A 16,957-nucleotide genomic window follows, 5' to 3' on the forward strand; every position below is an offset into this window, starting at 1 on the left:
CAGAGAGCATGGATGGACCCTGTCCAGAGGTCGGCGGGGTGCAGGCCAAGGGAGCTGCGGAATTTGGCACGCTGGGCGGTGGCGCTTGACGTGTGCCTGGAGCGCTCCCGTGTGGGCGCTCGCAGCGAAATTCTGGAGGAGCCAGGAGATTGGAGGAATGGGTTTGGTTGTAATGAGTTAGTGACCACACAGTCCGTCGTCTGTGTCTGCTGCAGTGCTCCAAGATTCATTGTTTGCGTGTAACACCCAGTGCTCCCTGCCATCCGTGTCCTCCTGAATACCCACCACCCGGCTCACCCGCCCCCACCCCCCCAATCCCTCAACTGGTTTCTGATCAGAAAGGATGAGTACTCAGCTGTTGCTTCAGCATGGACGGAGCTGGAGGGGATTATGCTGAGTGAAATAAGTCACACAGAGGAAGTCAATTATCAAATGGTTTCACTTGCTTGTGGGACAGAAGGAAGAGCAGGGAGGACATTAGGAGAAGGAAGGAAAAATGAAGCGGTGGTGGTGGTGGGGGGAACCAGAGCGTAGAGGGACCATGAGAGACTGAGGACTCTGGAGAAGGAATTGTTCAGCTACAGACTCTGAAGGGAGACCTGGAAGATTCTTTGGACAAATGAGGGAAAGGGTTTGGGAGAGCAAGCGGAGCCAAGGTGAGAGCTCTTGTGGGAGCAGAAACGCAGTGCAGGGGCATGGAAGGGGATGAGACGGGAGGGAGGAGTGAAAGCTGTCAGACTTCTCAGATTCATCAGGATGGGACCGTAGGCTTCCTTGTCGGCCAGCTATGTGCTGGTTTTCAGGGAAAGGGAAGGACGACGCCAAACTCAGTTCAGAGATGTCAGGGCCGGCCCCGTGGTTTCAGAGTTTGGGCTACTGGCTTGGTTTCCCCTGGGCAGGCTCTGCTCGAGGCCTTGGGAGTGGGGCCCTCACAGAGAGAAGGGCCCTGCAGCCCCCAGCCATGGAGGGGGCACCCCAGAGGGCCTGGTGTGCAAGGCGTCGAGTCAAGGCTCTGTTCATTACAGAGCCTTCAGATCTGTGCAAGTTGCCTTGCTCAGTTTTGAACGTGGTCCCCTCTTTCTTCTTTCCCATCGCTCCCTCTGGGGGCAGGCACGTCCCTGATCTGGGTCACGGGCTCACCACACCTGCACGGGAATTCTGCCTTCAAAGACATTGTGCCCCGAACCTCGCCCATGTCTGACTTACAGGATAATTCAGAATTGACTCTGGATTTTAGATTGATCGATGATGCTGGAATGAGTGTAGATTTTGGGGGCGGCACTGTTGGGATGGAATGACATGAAATGTTTATGCCCCCCTGCTCAATGTGTGCTGCTGACCTAATTCCGGGGCTGGCTGTGTTTGGAGATGGGATCTCTACAGAGGAATGATCATGAGATCATAGGGTTGTGCCCAGATTAAAGAGGGTGGTGACCCTATAAGAAGAGACAGCAGAGATCTCTCTCTGCCTCACACGCCACACAGAGGAAAGTCCACGTGAGCAGGCATCCTTTAGCCGCAGGGAGAGCCCTCCAAGGACAATAGCCCTGTTGGCACCTTGGGCTCAGGCTTCAGCCTCCAGAACTGTGAAGAAATAGATTTCTGTGTCATCAGCCCTCCTCCCCCCAAACCCCAGTCCATGGTATCTTGTTAAGGCAGCCCAAGCTCATTTTCACCCAGTGCCATGCGACAAATTTGCTGTTCTTTTTCTAACTTCTATAGATGTTGCCTAAGCCGCTGATTTTCAGGCGCTCTTTTCTTTGTAATAATTTCATTCATAATTTTCCCTTTGGCCTGTAGCGTTTACTTGACCATTTAAGTGAAACTGTGTGTCAATGTAGAATATTTGCATTGTCATTTACGTAAAAAAAAAAAAAAGACATTTTCATTTGTGGTTTGCTTCTCTTAGCCATGGGTTTTTAGAAGGGTTTTGCTTTATGTCTGAAGATATGGAGATGGTATTTTTTTTTTTTATCTACAGCAGAATTAAGTGATTTCTAAAGCTCCAGGATATCCTGCTTCCTTATGAGAGGTCCCCAGGCCAAGGAGTGTTAGCTGAGTGTCCATGGGGTGGGGGGAAGGGCCACAGCCTCCTGGCGTCTCTGCAGTCCCCCTCTTGGGAACATGGGGTCTGGGTCCTTCCTGGGCTAGTGCATGGACAGAGCAGCACATTCACTGGGCTCTTCTGGGGCCTCCGTTGACTGAGAGGAAGGGGGTGCACTTGTCTCCTGTCCAAGATTCAAGCTGTTCCTCTGGGCGTGGGTTACATCCTGGGGTTCTTCAGATGCCATGGCCTGGAGGGCGGGAGAATGGGAGTCAGGTGTGTGATGGGTGGGGAACCAGGGTTCCGGGAGCAGCAAGGACCCACCTGACCATCCTGTCCCCCTTACTGTCCATTGTGTCCAGCAATCCGTCTGACATAGGGAAGGAAGAGGGGCCACTCCCCCTTGAAGGCTGAGTGGTTCCCCCTGGGACACAGTCACCCCGTGGTGGACTCACTGTCAGGGCTCTGCTTGGGGAGCAAGGAGGGAAGATGTCCTCCACCTTGACCCTCTTCACTTACGAGTCCACCGGAAGCCAAGGTCGATTTTAAGACCTAAATGATCACTTGGATGGATTCCCCGTTGGGACATGGTTTGCTTGTGTTTCTATCACCCAGTCTAAGACAGAGCCTTGCCAAACATAGATTTCTCATAAGGATTTGTCACCTCCCTGAATGAATAAATGAGCTAAAGTTGGGGGAAACTCAGTCTGTAGGATTTGGTTCAACCACTTCAGTCTGTACCCACATGCTCATAGACAGACAGATGGACAGAAAGAGACAGGACACTTGCCCATCGGCCAAGAAGAGGACAGATCAGCACCCTGTGCTCAAGGAATTCATGGCTGTGGGGCTGGGAGTCACCCACAAACAAGGAAGCCCTGATTTGGGCGAGGGGGTAAGTGCAGTGTAGTGGCCAGGGGAGAGCCTGCTTCCATTACAACAGCTCCTCCACCCCGAGTGTCAAGTGTCCGCACAGCTGGCCTGTCCCTCTTTGCTCTGGATGGAGGGGGGCTGTCCTACACGTCGTGGGATGTGCGGTAGCACTCCTGGCCCCTAGAGACCATTGGAAACCCCCTCCCAGCTGTGATGAACAAAGTGTCTCTAGACGGACTTGGGGAAGTGCTGAACATTGAGGGTGAGACAAATTCTGGGGAGATTGGAGATTTGGCCCATGGGACATTGAAAGGCCTGCTGGGCTGACAAGCAGAGACAGCTCCCAGGAGCTTGGATATCTGAGGCTGGAAATAATTGTGGAATTATGAGCCTGGAGATGGTCCAGGTGTACCTGGGATTAAATAAACGTGACAACATCAAATAGGGAGTTGTCTCATAGTGAGGTCAACACGATCTTTGGGTGAGCTTCCTGCGGGACTAGGAAAGGAATGACAATCATTACACTCAAGGCACATTATTGTGTAGTTCCATTGCATCTAAATCCACACAACTAGAGGGAAGAGAGTAAACAGAGTAAAAGCCAGGCTGAGGATCTCTGTTCATGGACAGACCATTCAACAGGGTGCCTTTGTGTGAATAAGAAGAGGCGCATTGCTCAGAATCCACCAGTAGGGTCTTAAATTCCATTGTCCCTATTGTGCAGTGCACAAACTGTACAACTATCCCTGGCAGCATTGCCATTATGAGACACAGACAACCAACAGTTCAAAGGACCCAAATAAGGGGACCAAGAAGGAGGGAACCATGTAGTATCAGAAAAACCCACTGAGCCATGATGTCCCAGAAGCCTGCATGTATCACCTTTCAAGAAGAAGGGTGAGGTTAGATGTTGCCGATCTGAGGGATAGGACGATAGGACGGTGGAGAAACAGCCCATGGATGTAGCTAATGAACAAGGCTGTGCTGGGTGCCCCGGGCAGGAGCAGGGGCTCACCTCACTGTCCATCTGTATGTCTTCCTCAGGCTGGGACTCTCTCACCTCAGCTTCTGGAGAATGAGAACATTCTATTTTATGCCCCAATTCCTGAAACCCTGCAGTCCCACATGCCCCTCCCACCCTCAGATGGGGAGCCTGAGGCCCAGCACGGGGCAGGATGTGCCTGGGATCACAGAGATGTGGCAATTTTCATGCAAAGCCCAGAACCTGGCCCATGGACTCCTCCTGGTCTCCCAGCAGGACCCTCCTTCCTACTTACTCTTGTTCTCATCCTGGACAGGAGCCACGGAGCTGGAGCTGAGGGAGGAAAAACAGGGGCAGTAGGCAACTGCAAAGGCACTGCAGGCAGAGGTGGGAGGTTGGGGGAGGACTTTGGGGGAGAAATTACCTTTTCTGCAGGGTTCTGGTCTCAACTTGAGGACGTGAGGCACCTGCACAAAGTGAGAATTAGCTTCTAAGCAGCCCCAGAACCTGGCGCCCAGGGTCATGTTTGGATCTCAGAGGATCCGAGCCCTGACAAGGTTAAACACCCACCCCCCCTTGATCTGGAATTCAGAGCAAACAACTAAATTCTAACACACAAAACATGCATGGAGGGTTCAACATATTCTTAAAAAACAAAACTGAAAGAATGTCTTTAAAAGTCTATGTTCTTATTAAATCCTTCATTCTGAAGGATTTTTGTAATTTTTTTTTTACATAAGAAAATTTATAAGAACTGTCTTTTTTTATTCCTGCATCACCTTGAACTATGTTTTTGCTTTGGTAGTATTTTACCAAGGAGAGAGAGAGATGGAGGTGGATTCGGAGATAATGGGCACGGGGGCTGCAAGAGAGAGGAGAAAGAAAGGGCAGGTCCCTTACTCATGCATCTATAGGCATGCACATGGACAGAAATAGGGATGGATGGACGGACAGGTAATAGGTAGGTAGGTAGGTGTTTTTCTGATATATGCATCCTGTCTTGTGCACCTCTCACAAATATGAAGCCTCATCTACACAACCCCAGGACCCCCGATCAGGAGATCTTCACTTATGCAACATGTGGACCAAAACCACACTCCCGGTTCCTGTCTTACCAACTGCCAAACGGCGTCTTTTATTTTCTTCCTGGCTCTACCCAGTGTCTACTTAGGAATACCTGGGAAAGGGTGTTGGTAAAGCCGTGATCACCTCCAACAAGTTCTGGAGCCTGGGATATCCCCCTGTCCTACTCCTGGCACTGAGCCCTGTGACTGTCTGGTCAAGGAGGCATCTGCCTGGTTTCCCATGGTGAAGTCTTCCATCCTCCCTTAGAATCTGATTGGTATTTGAAGACAGATATTGGAGTTTTCCTCCAATGCCATGACTGTTCTCAAATACAGTATGGCCATTGTTAGGACCACCGATGAACCTCGCCCGCGTGGCCCAGCATCATGGCAGTGAACTCTTAAAGGTCTCCGATCTCCACGTTGCTCCTTCTGATCTGCTGTTATTCTACTCTAATGCATCCCCTCTCCCTCAAGGCATTAACTAATTTACTCCACAAACTCATGGATTTCTGCTTTATTCGATGCATTGTAATCCCATACTTGGATGCTCAGGTTATTCTAGATTTTTCCACAGGGGATTCCTTCCAGCTGGCTTCTGTGTTATTCTGACTTGGCTCCATCACTCTTGGTGAATTTTTATACTTTCTGACCCATTCGGATGCTCTGACAACTTCCATTAGTTTCCCTGTCCCAATCTGGAATAAAGAATTTCTCGGAGGAACCCGAATTCCTTTTAACAGAAGGCAATATTTGAAAACTGAGATCTGGATGATCGGTGTGCCATCACTGTGTCTAGGTTTTATTGGTGGTTGGAGCTGGGACCCATGTGTTCATACGTATACGCACAGACACAACAACAGATGCTTACACCTACCATTATCCCGTCAATGTACATGTATGCACTTTAACGAGGTCCCACTGGCATTTCCAATTCCGGTAGAGCAGTTCAGAGTTTAAACTGCTTTTGCACATTGATAAATCCCTGAAAACCTTGAGAAAAAAAAAAAAAACCCTAGAGCTCCCCATCGTCTACTTACTTGACTTGCAGCATTTTTTCTGGCGCTGGTGTTGGACAAGGAGGAAGAGGAGAAGGAGGAAGAGCATCAGGAAGAAGGTCACAGGCACTGGGATCCAGCTTCTCTGGTGCTTGTGACCTTGGACACAAGGGATACCATCAATGGACCAGGATGTCAGTTAACTGGGCAACTGCTGCATGTAGACCCGTGGTGGAGTCTATGCCATCATCACCTCTGATCTCCATAATGATCACGCACCAGAAAATGCCACCCCCACCTTCACCCGTTTCACAGACAAGGAACCAATGCTCAGAGAGATGAGTCAGGTGCCCCAGGTGACCAGGCCAGGAAGTCAGTGGCAGAGCTGGGATTCCAACCCAGGACAGTGGGTTCCCTGTGCTCTCCTCACAATGCCCACCCTAGTGGACACCTGCTTCTGGCTCTGGGCTCCTGCCTTGGTTGGAATGGTTCATTCTGTTGTCCTCATGTGCCCTGCCTTCTCCTGTAGCCCCAGCTGAATGCGCCTGCTATTGTCAGAAGCTCTGAGGTGCTCAGAACCATCCCTGCGTGGGAGGGACTCCATGCCTTCCTCAGTCCCCAAGTCCAGCCAAGACTGGTCCTCTGCCCTGCAGACCCCACACTTGCACGTGGGGCCTGCCTGCAGTTTTCAGCGAGCACATGAGGGAAGGGAACATGAGGGTTCGCACACCCTGTGGGCCCGTCCTGTGCAGGGCTCTCATGTCCAAGATCTCACCTAAACCTCTCAGCAAACCTATGAGGGAGACTATAGGAGACATGTTTCACAGACAGTGAAAGGACTTGTCTGAAATCCCACTGCCCAGAAGCGGCAGATCTGGGATTTACATCCCGTGGAGCCCAACTGTCAAGCCCTTGCTTATTTCTGTTTGATTCTGATTTCTTTCCAGCAGGGCTGTCTGGATACAGCCAGGCTGAGCACTGCAGGACAGACAGAGGAGCTCTGGGGCCGTCACCAGCGTCACTGTCCTGCCCGTCCCTGCATCCTACAGCCCTCACTGTTCACCTTCCCATTCTGCAGTCCTAAGGCAGCAAACCTAGAAGGTCCGAAAGGACATGTCCTTGAGATCTGAGCCAGGATTCTCCCCTATCACAAATGGAGAAACTGAGGCCCCGATGGAAAGGGGCCCACCCCAAATCACCATCTCAGGGAGCACTGAGACCCCGCCCCTCAATGGACCCCACCAGGTACATTGTAAACCCAGGACAGGGAGGGTAGCTTGCTCCTCCCTTCATCCTGGCTGCTCTCCGCCTAGCTCTCCCTCTGCCATGACCACCCCATTTCTCATCGACCAGCCTCAGAGTCTCTGGAGCCTACCCCCTACATCTCTGCTGGACTCTTAGCCCCTGGAACACAAGGTTGCTTCTGAGTATCTCAGGGGGTCTTCGGTCCTCTGGGAGGCTCTCAGACTCCCCGGGATGGTCTGTACTCTTTCTGAGGAAAGAGGTCCCAGTGACGTATCAGCTGGGCAGTGGGGACCTGGGGGTGGGGCCTGGAGCCCCCAGAGGGTTCAGGGAAAGAGACAAGAGGAGGGCGGAGGGCTGGAGCTTCCCGCAGAGACCCTCTCTAGGCTCCTGGTGTATCTGCCCCAGGGTCCCGAAAACCCTTCTGCAGGCACCTAGAGCTCTGAGTGGCGGGCGTGTGGGGAGGGGCAGGTGTGGGAGGACAGTGTGGTCCTCATTTCTCTGAGGGGTGGACGCCCCTGTGAATAAGCCTCCCTGTAGCCCCTCATTCCCATCCTATGTTGGGGGTCTTCCAGACAGGGTCATGTTGACCACAGGAACACAGAGGCAACGGGGCTGGGCTCCTCACCTGAGGCCAGCAGCTCCAGGGGGTCACTGGGGTGTGACCATATCTGGGAGGTGGTGTTGTAATAGCCATAGCATCTGAATGTCCATCTGAGGCTGGTGTTCACGGGGCCCACAGGGAACAGGGCATGGGTCCCACCACGGGGGGCTCTCTGGGAGACCATGGTCCAGGAAGGCTGGTGCTCTCCTTCTTTCATCAGGACGAACCTGTCAAATCCTAACCATGAGCCACACTGGAGGGTCACGTTCCTTCCTGGGGTCACAACATGACTGGGCAGGGCTGAGAGCTGGGGTTTGTTCTGTAATCCTAGGAGAGGAGGAGGGGGTGGGTGTTAAATGGTGCTCAGATTCCCCACATTATCCCCAGGCTGGGCTGTGAGAAGGAGACCCCTGAGAGCCCACCCCCTTCCTGAAGGCAGAGCCTAGGGCTGGGGCCCTGAGTGGGCTCGCACCTGTCATCACCAGCACCAGGGGTTCACTGAGCTCTGACCAGCCATTGGGGCTGAGATAGTTACAGCGATATCTTCCTGTATGCATAACTCTCATGTATCTGATGAAGAACTTGGCCTTGTCCCCGGGCTCCAGTGGCTTCTGTCTGTCCCAGGTCTCTAACTTTCCCTCTTTATGCAAGCGGTACTCCTGGGCCTCCAGGCCACCCTGACACCAGATGGTCACAGATGTCCACCAGGGGATCACAAAGCCTGGCTCAGCCCAGATGGTGGGTTTGGGGCGGGTCGCTGGAAGGAAACAGAGGCTGGGACACAGACCTTCCCCACCCCCAAGTCCCAGTTCTGCCCCAAACCCCCAGACGTCCCCCTTGGTCAGCCCAGAGCTCCTGTTCTCCATCCCCTGCTGCCTGATGGATGACCCCTGTCTCCAGTGAGGAGGTGGGACTGAGACCCCTGGGGACAGACTCACCTGTCTGCGCTCTGGTCCTGGGGTCCACACTCAGCCCTGGAAGAGAGTCCCTGTGAGAGGCTTGCCCTGAATCCCAGCAGAACCCCTCCTCCCATGAGCCTCCTGAGCCAGGGGCCTCAGACAGAGCAGGGCCTGGCTGTGGGGCAGGTCCCTCCCAGACTAGGGTGTCCCCACCCCTCCTCAGATCTCACCAAGACAGAGCAGAACTGTGAGGGTGAGTGTCATGGTGTCTCCTCTCTCTGGTTCCCCCTGTGCAGACAAAGGGACCACTGTGACCATAGGACAGACAGACACATAGGGTGTGGCCACGTGGAGGCCAGTCCTGCCTCTCACAGGGTTGTCATGTCAGCAAGATGTGACAACAGGAAGGGGAACACCCCCTCCCCTGAGCCCTGCTCTGGTGTGCATGATGGTGCAAGGGATGGATCCTGAGGCTTCCTGAGATGCCCCATCCAGGTGAGGGGACCAGGACAGGTCCTTCCCCCCCCCAGGGCCCCCTGTTGGGTCTCCTTCATCCTCAGCATACCCCTGGGTCCTCACCATGGACTGGGGCCCAAAGCCCCAGAAATGCTACAGTGGACACAGGTTCCTGCTGCCATTTAGAGCTCAAATCAGCACAGACACATGTGTGTCCTCTCTGATCAGCTCACGTTGAGGTCATGGTGGTAATGAGCCCAGGGGAGAAATACAGACACATATAGAAGGGAGCACAGCCCCTCTCCTGGCCCCAGAGTGTAGACTTTCTTTCTGCACAGCCTCCAAGGACTTCTCTATTTTCTTGTGACATTGTCCACACTCCCCAACCTTCTTGGGAACATCCCTGTGACACGCTCCTGGCTCCTCAGTGCCCCTTGTTTCTGGGGCAGAGCCGTCCTCTCCACCCTGGAGTCCTGCATGTAAGCTGTAGGGAACATCTATTTCAGCAGTGTGGGAGCTCTGATTTTTGAAGGAAAAGTTAAACTTTCTCTAAATATTTATCCATTTTCCATTGCCTGTGTTTCCCAGGGTAATAACATCCTGTCTCCAAGTCTGTTTCCTTGTTTGGATCTTGTCCTGAACCCCACTCCTTAGGATAATTGTGGGGGTCATTGGTTCCCAGTTCATGGGAGGGGACTCATTACTGTTAGTTTTCAGAGAGGGATAAGAGGGGTTTTGTACATGGAAGGATTATGGGGTCACACTTAACCTAGGTGGATGTTTTTCACCTCCAGTCAAGACCCCTCACATGCTTTGTACCAATAAGCGCTATTGACCATATTTCTGAAATGTATAGAAATAGTCATATGCAGGAACTGAGAAATGAAAGCTCCCCAGAGAGTCAGGGAACCACAAGAAAGAACAGAGAACAATGCTGAGCAGTTGTCAGTTCCCAGGACCATCAGCAGGTCATCTGGTAGAGGCTTCCACCCATGTGGACACAGAGAGGGACGCCAGGGTCCTCAGAGGCAGGCAGGGGCCAGGACTGCGGGTGAAGGCTAAAACCTGCAGTGCTCCCCAATGTGTGTTTGTGGACAACAACAGGGGTTTCTCCACTCACTGACTCAGGTCAGCTCCGAATCACCTCCCCTACGTGTGTGTGAAACAGATTCATTGAAGTTTTTCTCTTTTGTGAGTGACTGTTAGCTTGAGGCTTGTATTGGACCCATCCCTGCCTAATACAAGCCTGAGCAGATGTGACGTTTGAGGCAACGGACACCACAGACCAGGAGAAGCTGCAGTTATCTCTTGTGGTCCGCCCGACTCCCAGAGCAGCCCCGGGAGAAACCCTTCTCGTATGAACAGGTGTATGAGAGAAGAATGTCCACCAAGAATGGACATCAGAGAGTGATCTTAACAATGGTTAAGTGCACGGACAATAAGCTACAGATGAATAAAAATGATCATATACAAGGAAATAGAATCAATAGGAAAATAAGAGAATAAAATTAAGCATATTTAAATATCTGAAAAAATGAAAGGAGATATTGAATTTTTGATGCAAGAATATGGATTGTGCCACAGAAGATTAGGCAATTCTTGAAACAATTAAGACATTTTAGAGATGAAAATTCCAATAAGTCAACACATTGAAAAAACTCATTCCATGAAGGACAAGACAAACCTGAAGAGACATTTATAAAACTAAAGTTCAGAATTGAGAGATTTTCCAGAAGGCAGCATAAAGGGACCAGACATGGAAATTCCCGATGTTGGGGAATAAAATGAGGATGTGTTCTAAGTGTCAGAAGGACAGAAGTGAGGATGATGTCTGTAACAGCTGAAGAGATACATAATTGAACATTTTACAGAGACACCCACTGAGTTTTAGGGTGTAGTCTTATTTAGAAATGACTTGTGTATTTTGACCCTTTGTTGTAAATGAAGGAAATGGAGATGCATTTGAGAAGATAAGAGGATCTTTGCCAAGTCACCCCTCTGGCCAGGGCACAGTTGAGAGGGCTGAACTAGCCAACATGGAATGGGAGAACAGTGAGTGGGTGCCTGGCCTCCCCAGCTGTGTGGGTCTGCAGAACCTCCAGATGGGGAGAGCAGAAGATGGGGAAAGAGGCAGATAAGAGTATCCAAGGGATTAAACAGATGTGGTTCCCATTGACTGCATTCAGGACCACAGTAGGAAGCCTGTCACTGAGCTGTTGGGAGATCTGACCCCAACACCCCCAGCCCCGCCCAAGGGTGCTCTCCACTCCCCAAGTGCGAAAACCTCATTGTAGGCCATGTCCAGATCTTCATGTAGGCTCTGAAGACAAACTGGAGTCTGTGGGCAAGACAGAAACCACAAACTTGTGGCAAAAAAACCCTGAAAGTTTCCAGCAACCAGCCTGGTAGATTGCAAGGACCAGAAAGGAAATACAAGCCTACACACTTTGTGCATCTGTGTAAAGTTGGAGAAAGTGTCAGATACCAGCAGAACCAATGAAAAACATCTCCCCCATGAAGACAGCCACTAAAGATTTGTGGAGTGACCCCACTTCAAATGCTAAAACAGCCATGGGAAACTCCAAGGAACATGAAGAATCAAGATACCAAGGACACATGTCATCACCAAGAGATGAGGACAGCCATCCCGTAACTGAACTCAGACTTGGAGTTTTGCCATGTAGCTGACCAAGATTTCAAAATAGCTGCACTGGTCGGGTTATGAGAAACTCATTGAGTTATGAGAAAAGAAAAACAACACGTGAACCAAAAGAGAAGTTTAACAAAGAGATAGAAAAAATACAAAAGAGCCAAACAGAAATTCTGGACTTGAGGAATCCAGTTAATGAATAAAATTAATTAAAGAAACTGGATGGCATCTACCACAGAAAAGAATGATTTGAGTTCCAGAGAAGGGAGAGAGAGAGAGAGAGAGAAAAGGGGTGAAATCTTATGTAAAGAAATGATAACCAAGAACTTCCTAAACTCAGGAAAATACTTGGACATCCAAATTCAAGACTAATTAACACACCAAAAGGAAAAAGAGGTCAGCAAGAATGACTTGCCTGGGAAATTTTCTGGAGTTATGAAAATTAAAGATTAAAGAAGATGAAAAACTTTGGTCTATTTAATTTTTAATTAATTTTTTAATTAATTTTTAAATTAATTCCTCTGATTTTAGAATATCAGTATCAGGATAATATGTAGTGTCTTCATCTGATTTTGGCATCAGGATGACACTGGCCTTGAAGAATGAGTTTGAGAATGTTCCTCCCCCCTTTCCACTTTTTGGGCAGAGTTTGAGAAGGATTGGCATTCCTTCTTCTTTGGATATTCAACAGAATTTGCCAATGAAGCCATCTGGTGTCCTGGGATTTTCTGTGGTGGTGGGTCTCCTTGCTTTTTATGTGTTTGTTCAGATTTTCTGTTTATTCCTGATTCAGTTGTGGTAGGTTGTGTGTTGCTGGGAGTTGATCCATTTCTTCCAGGTTTTCTCATCTGTGGGTGCAGAGTTGTTGGTAGCAGTCCCTTAAACTCCTACATATTTCTGTAGGATCAGTTGTAATGCTTCCTCTTTCAGTTCTGATTTGATTTGCGTTTTCTCTTATTTTTCTTCTTAGGTGGTCTAGCTAAACATTTGTCAATTTGGTTTGTCTTTTCAAATAACAAACTCTTAGATTCATTGATTTTTTTCTTACTTTCTTTTTTTTTTTCTTCAGGTGGGCGGTGTCTATTTCATTTATTTCCACTCTCCTTCATGACTTCTGCTAACTTTGGTATTAGTGTACTCTTTTTTTTCCCTCTCCCTCAAGGTGTAAAGTTAGTATGTGTAGTTGAGATCTTTGCAATTTCTTAACAGATGCGTTCACGACTACAAACTTCCCTCTCTGAAAGGCTTTTGCTGCAACCCATACATAGGTTTTGGTATGTGTGTTTCCATTTCATTTGTTTTGTTTGTTTTTGTTTCTGTTACGATTTTTTTCTTTGATCTTTTTGATGTTAATGAGTGCTTTGTTTAGTGCCCTGTAGCCACTGGAAGAACGCAGCCCAGCTCAGTGCTCATGCAGCCCACCGGACTGCGCCAGACCCCTGGGCCAGAGAACCCCGTGGGTGGGGAATGCGCACTGTTTCCAGTATGGTGTTTGCAGCAACTTCTTACCACAGCAGCAGGACCTGGAAAAGCAGATCGTGGGGTACACAGTCTTCACTCTAATGGGATAACTTCCTTCTGAAAGTAACATGATGTGTCTTCTGACTTAATTTTCCATGGATTACTTATTCATTCTGAAAAGCAGAATCAGACCAAAATCGCACCTGCAGTGTGTGGGGGGTGTGTGTGTGTGTCTGTGAAATGGATGGACAAGGTGGATCATCTCTGAACCCACCATTTCAGGGGGTTTCAGCATTTGAAACCTATGAATGTTCTAGGCAGTCCAAGACACAGTTACACTGTAAGACACAGGAAAGCACACTCTGATGTGAATATACATAAATAAAATTAAAGACAACATTACATCCCACCAACACTGGAGCCACAGGGTAAGTTGGGAAAATATTGCGTGAATTTCTCAGGAGCAGGGCATTGGAAAGGTCAGGGATACGGGTCCCAGCTTTGTGTAGCCCCATCTGCCGCTGGAATGCCAGGATACCAAGCCCAGGACTCCGGGATGTGGCCAGGCTGGGCTTTGGGCACGGGTGCTCCTAAGTTTGGGATGACACATCCGGGGGTGATGTCAGGGCGCTGACAAGGAAAGGTCGGTGCTCGAATCCATTTCCAGAAGTCTGGGAGCTGACTGAGAATAGTGTTGGACACCAGGAGTCTGAGGTTCCATGTCTGCTACAACGAAGGGGCACAGACTGGGGGCGACAGCCTCAGGTTTATTATGCCATTCCATCTAGAGGTCCCAGGTCTGTCGTGGTCCCATGGGGTTCACAGGAGGGTGTCTGCAGGGCCCCACCCCTTCCTGGACACCAGGCCCCTTCCTCCGTCTTCGAAGCCTGCAATGGCTTGTGGAGTCCTTGCTCGGTGCCCAATGCTGGCTGCTGTCTTGCACAGCTCAGGAACCTGCGGCTGCCCTGGCTAGTATGGGCAGTGCCGGTGTGGACCTGAGTGCACACAGCTTCCGGTCCCTGGCTCCGTTCCCACCGCCTGCGCCCCTAGCCCTGGGACTGCTGGGTCACAGGGAAATTCTGTTTACTTTCTGAGGAAATGACACACCGTCTTACACCCACCACCTTGCCAGTGCTCAGCAGTTCCAAATATCTCCACTTCCTCCCAACACTTGTGACCTTCCCGTAAACAGGTTTAAATCTATAAAACCATCTTAATGAGTGTGTGGGGCTAGGTCAGCATGGTTTTGATTGGCATTTCCTTCCCTGGGCTCCAGATCTAACATTGTGGGGCCCAGGAGCCAGTGGGAGAGGGAGCAAGGCAGAGACCATTCGGAAAGAGGAGAAACGGGATATGCAGGGAGGGTGCAGTTGGGGGCCTCCTGAGTAAGGCAGCTGACAGGTGCTGCGAATGCCTGCAGCCTGGAGTGGCAGGTTCCTGGTTCCCAGAGGGCAACCAGGATTGGGGGTTCCAGGAGAAGGGAGGGGGAGGAGGGCATCTCCACCGTGGAGTTCTCCACTGAAATGTGAAGGGGAAGCCCCCAGATGCTGACATCATCAAAGCGAGAGGTGTGAGCACTGAGGAGTGGCCTGAACTGAGCCCCACTGAGCCTCTGAATCGGGTGGGAGGAGGAAGGAGAGGAAGAGGGACACAGGGTCTGGAGGGACAGGGAGCCTGCCGGAGAACCCTGAGAGGAGGGGCACCCAGGAAACATGGGTGGTCAGATTATGGGTATCAGGCCTGGAGGCAAAGCTGGGACACGCAGACTGACCAACGGTGGAGAGGCAGGGCCCATCGCCGCTGCACCCCTGCACAGCCCAGCATAGCAGAAGGGGGTCTCCTTCTGCTATGAAGAAGCCGGGTCTCCTTGGGGTCCAGCTTGAGCCTCAGAGCTCTTGGAATGTCCCCCCGGAACCCTGGAGTCTAGACTCTGCTGGGGACCCTCTTGTCTCTGTCCGCATTGGGACCTGCTCTGGCCGTGCCAAGCTTCTACCAGAACTGCCACCAGGATCAGTAAGACCACACCAGCCAGGCTCACGCGCACACAGTTCCCCACCATGTAGTTCCGGGAAGCAGGGGCTGGAAGCACAAGGACGGGAGAGTCACTCACAGGTATATGAGACCTAGCCCATCCCAGGACACTGAGACAGGAGCTCCTTCCCTCCTTGGTGCCGGGACCTGACCCCACCCAGCACTTCCCGGACACATTCCCAGGTGACTTTGCTGTCTGGGGAGTGCCCCTCATTGCGGCCCTGAGCTGCGGGGGCCTGGCTCTGTGGGGACTGTGGGCAGTCAGAGGGATGAAGTGGGGACTCGGCCCACTGCTGTCCTGCAGCTCCTCTCAGGAGTCACCTCCTCAGGCTAGGGCTTCATCCCCTCACAGGATGCACGACCCATGATCTATATACTCCTAAGTGTGGGCGTCCTGTGATCCTCGTACGGTAAAGGGTGCTTGAACCACTCTCCACATTGCCCTAAGGAATGCATGACCTGTGATCCCTGTATTTGAAAGAATGGGGGACCCATGATCCTTCTCCCCCTTAAAGGGTCTGCCGCCCAGGACCTGTGCCCCTAAAGTGTGCAGCACCCGGGCCCCACACCGGTCCTGCTCTTCTTCACAAGGATGGAGAGCCCAGATGTTGTAGGGCAGGAGCCGTCTGCATGACTTCCCTCCCACCTCACAGGGAAGGACAGGTTATTTCCTCAGAACGGACCCTGAGAGCCTGCTCTGCTTCCCTCCCAGGGGTCCTGCCCGGACCCTCCATCTGGGCAGAGCCAGGCCCTGTGATCCCCCGGGGGCAGCCTGTGACCATCGTGTGCCAGGGACCTGCTGGGGTTGAGATCTTCCACCTGGAGAAGGAGGGAAGACGCTCATATCAATGCGTGAGGAACCCACTGCCCGAGACCCAGGCCAGATTCCTCATCCCGACGGCGAGTGAAGACGCTGCCGGGCTCTATCGCCACATCTACTATAAGGGTGTCAGCTGGTCTGAACACAGCCAGCAACTGCACCTGGAGGTGACAGACAGGTGGCAGGGTCCAGGGAGCTCGGGGTGGACCTGAGGGCCCAGAGCAGAGGTCCACACCGGCACTGCCCACACTAGCCAGGGGGATACTCCCAGGTCTGGATCCTGGGGCCACCCCCTGGACACTGCATCTGACCCACGGTATGTGGGAGTCACAGCAGAATGAAAAGAAAGAGGAGAAAAAACACAGGGCTTTAAGGAAGGGCTCCGTTCCTTGCCTCCATCCCCAGCCCTCCCTCCTCGTGGGGATCCAACTGTCCCCAGGGCACCCTGACTCCGGCATGTCACCAGAGTTGTCACCAGAGTTGACTACACAGGCCCTTCAGGGTGTGGAAAGTGTGTGTTTAGGTCACTGTGGTCTTACAGAGGTGACTGTGTGTGAGAGGCCTCCCTACCTGCACCTGTGCATTGATGTAGCCCCCCCCCCCACCGCTCTCTCCCCAATACCCTCTCTGGGTCTCTCCCTGGAAGACCCCTTCTCCTGGGGCTCCACACATTGGGGGTGGACAGGACAGACGTGGTGCACTTGAACTTTCCTCTTGAGACTAATATCAGCCTTCACTTTCACTCTCTGATGGGTGGGTTTAAGGCCAGGTCTGTGGAGCCAGCGGGGATGGTAGAGCCCTTCCCTGTAAGCCGTAGGGATGGGTGGTCAACA

General features: G+C 51.5%; 2 protein-coding genes across 13 annotated transcripts in view; one reads left to right on the forward strand and one right to left on the reverse strand.

Moving 5' to 3' along the window:
* Positions 1-16,957, forward strand: part of LOC116579282 (leukocyte immunoglobulin-like receptor subfamily A member 6) — a 355,647-nt gene that overhangs the window by 100,329 nt on the left and 238,361 nt on the right. The window lies entirely within an intron of this gene.
* On the reverse strand, positions 1,782-9,080 carry LOC116579296 (leukocyte immunoglobulin-like receptor subfamily A member 5). The gene is made up of 9 exons (XM_032324500.1): positions 8,937-9,080; positions 8,746-8,781; positions 8,280-8,564; positions 7,832-8,134; positions 6,004-6,120; positions 4,324-4,366; positions 4,195-4,232; positions 3,933-3,985; positions 1,782-2,294 (listed from the first exon to the last, which is right to left on the reverse strand). Exons 1-9 carry the CDS (start codon positions 9,022-9,024, stop codon positions 2,148-2,150), a joined length of 1,110 nt encoding a protein of 369 aa, XP_032180391.1. The 5' UTR covers positions 9,025-9,080; the 3' UTR covers positions 1,782-2,147.

This window comes from Mustela erminea, chromosome 19 (assembly GCF_009829155.1).
Source record: "Mustela erminea isolate mMusErm1 chromosome 19, mMusErm1.Pri, whole genome shotgun sequence".
Classification (NCBI taxonomy): Eukaryota; Metazoa; Chordata; class Mammalia; order Carnivora; family Mustelidae; genus Mustela; species Mustela erminea.

Excerpts from the sequence above, each read along its gene's own strand:
- LOC116579296 (XM_032324500.1), bottom strand. The coding sequence starts at position 9,024 with ATGGTCACAGTGGTCCCTTTGTCTGCACAGGGGGAACCAGAGAGAGGA. Across the intron at positions 8,135-8,279 it reads CCTGGTGCTGGTGATGACAG|GATTACAGAACAAACCCCAG; the intron begins GTGCGAGCCCAC and ends CTCCTCTCCTAG. Across the intron at positions 4,233-4,323 it reads ACCAGAACCCTGCAGAAAAG|CTCCAGCTCCGTGGCTCCTG; the intron begins GTAATTTCTCCC and ends TTCCTCCCTCAG.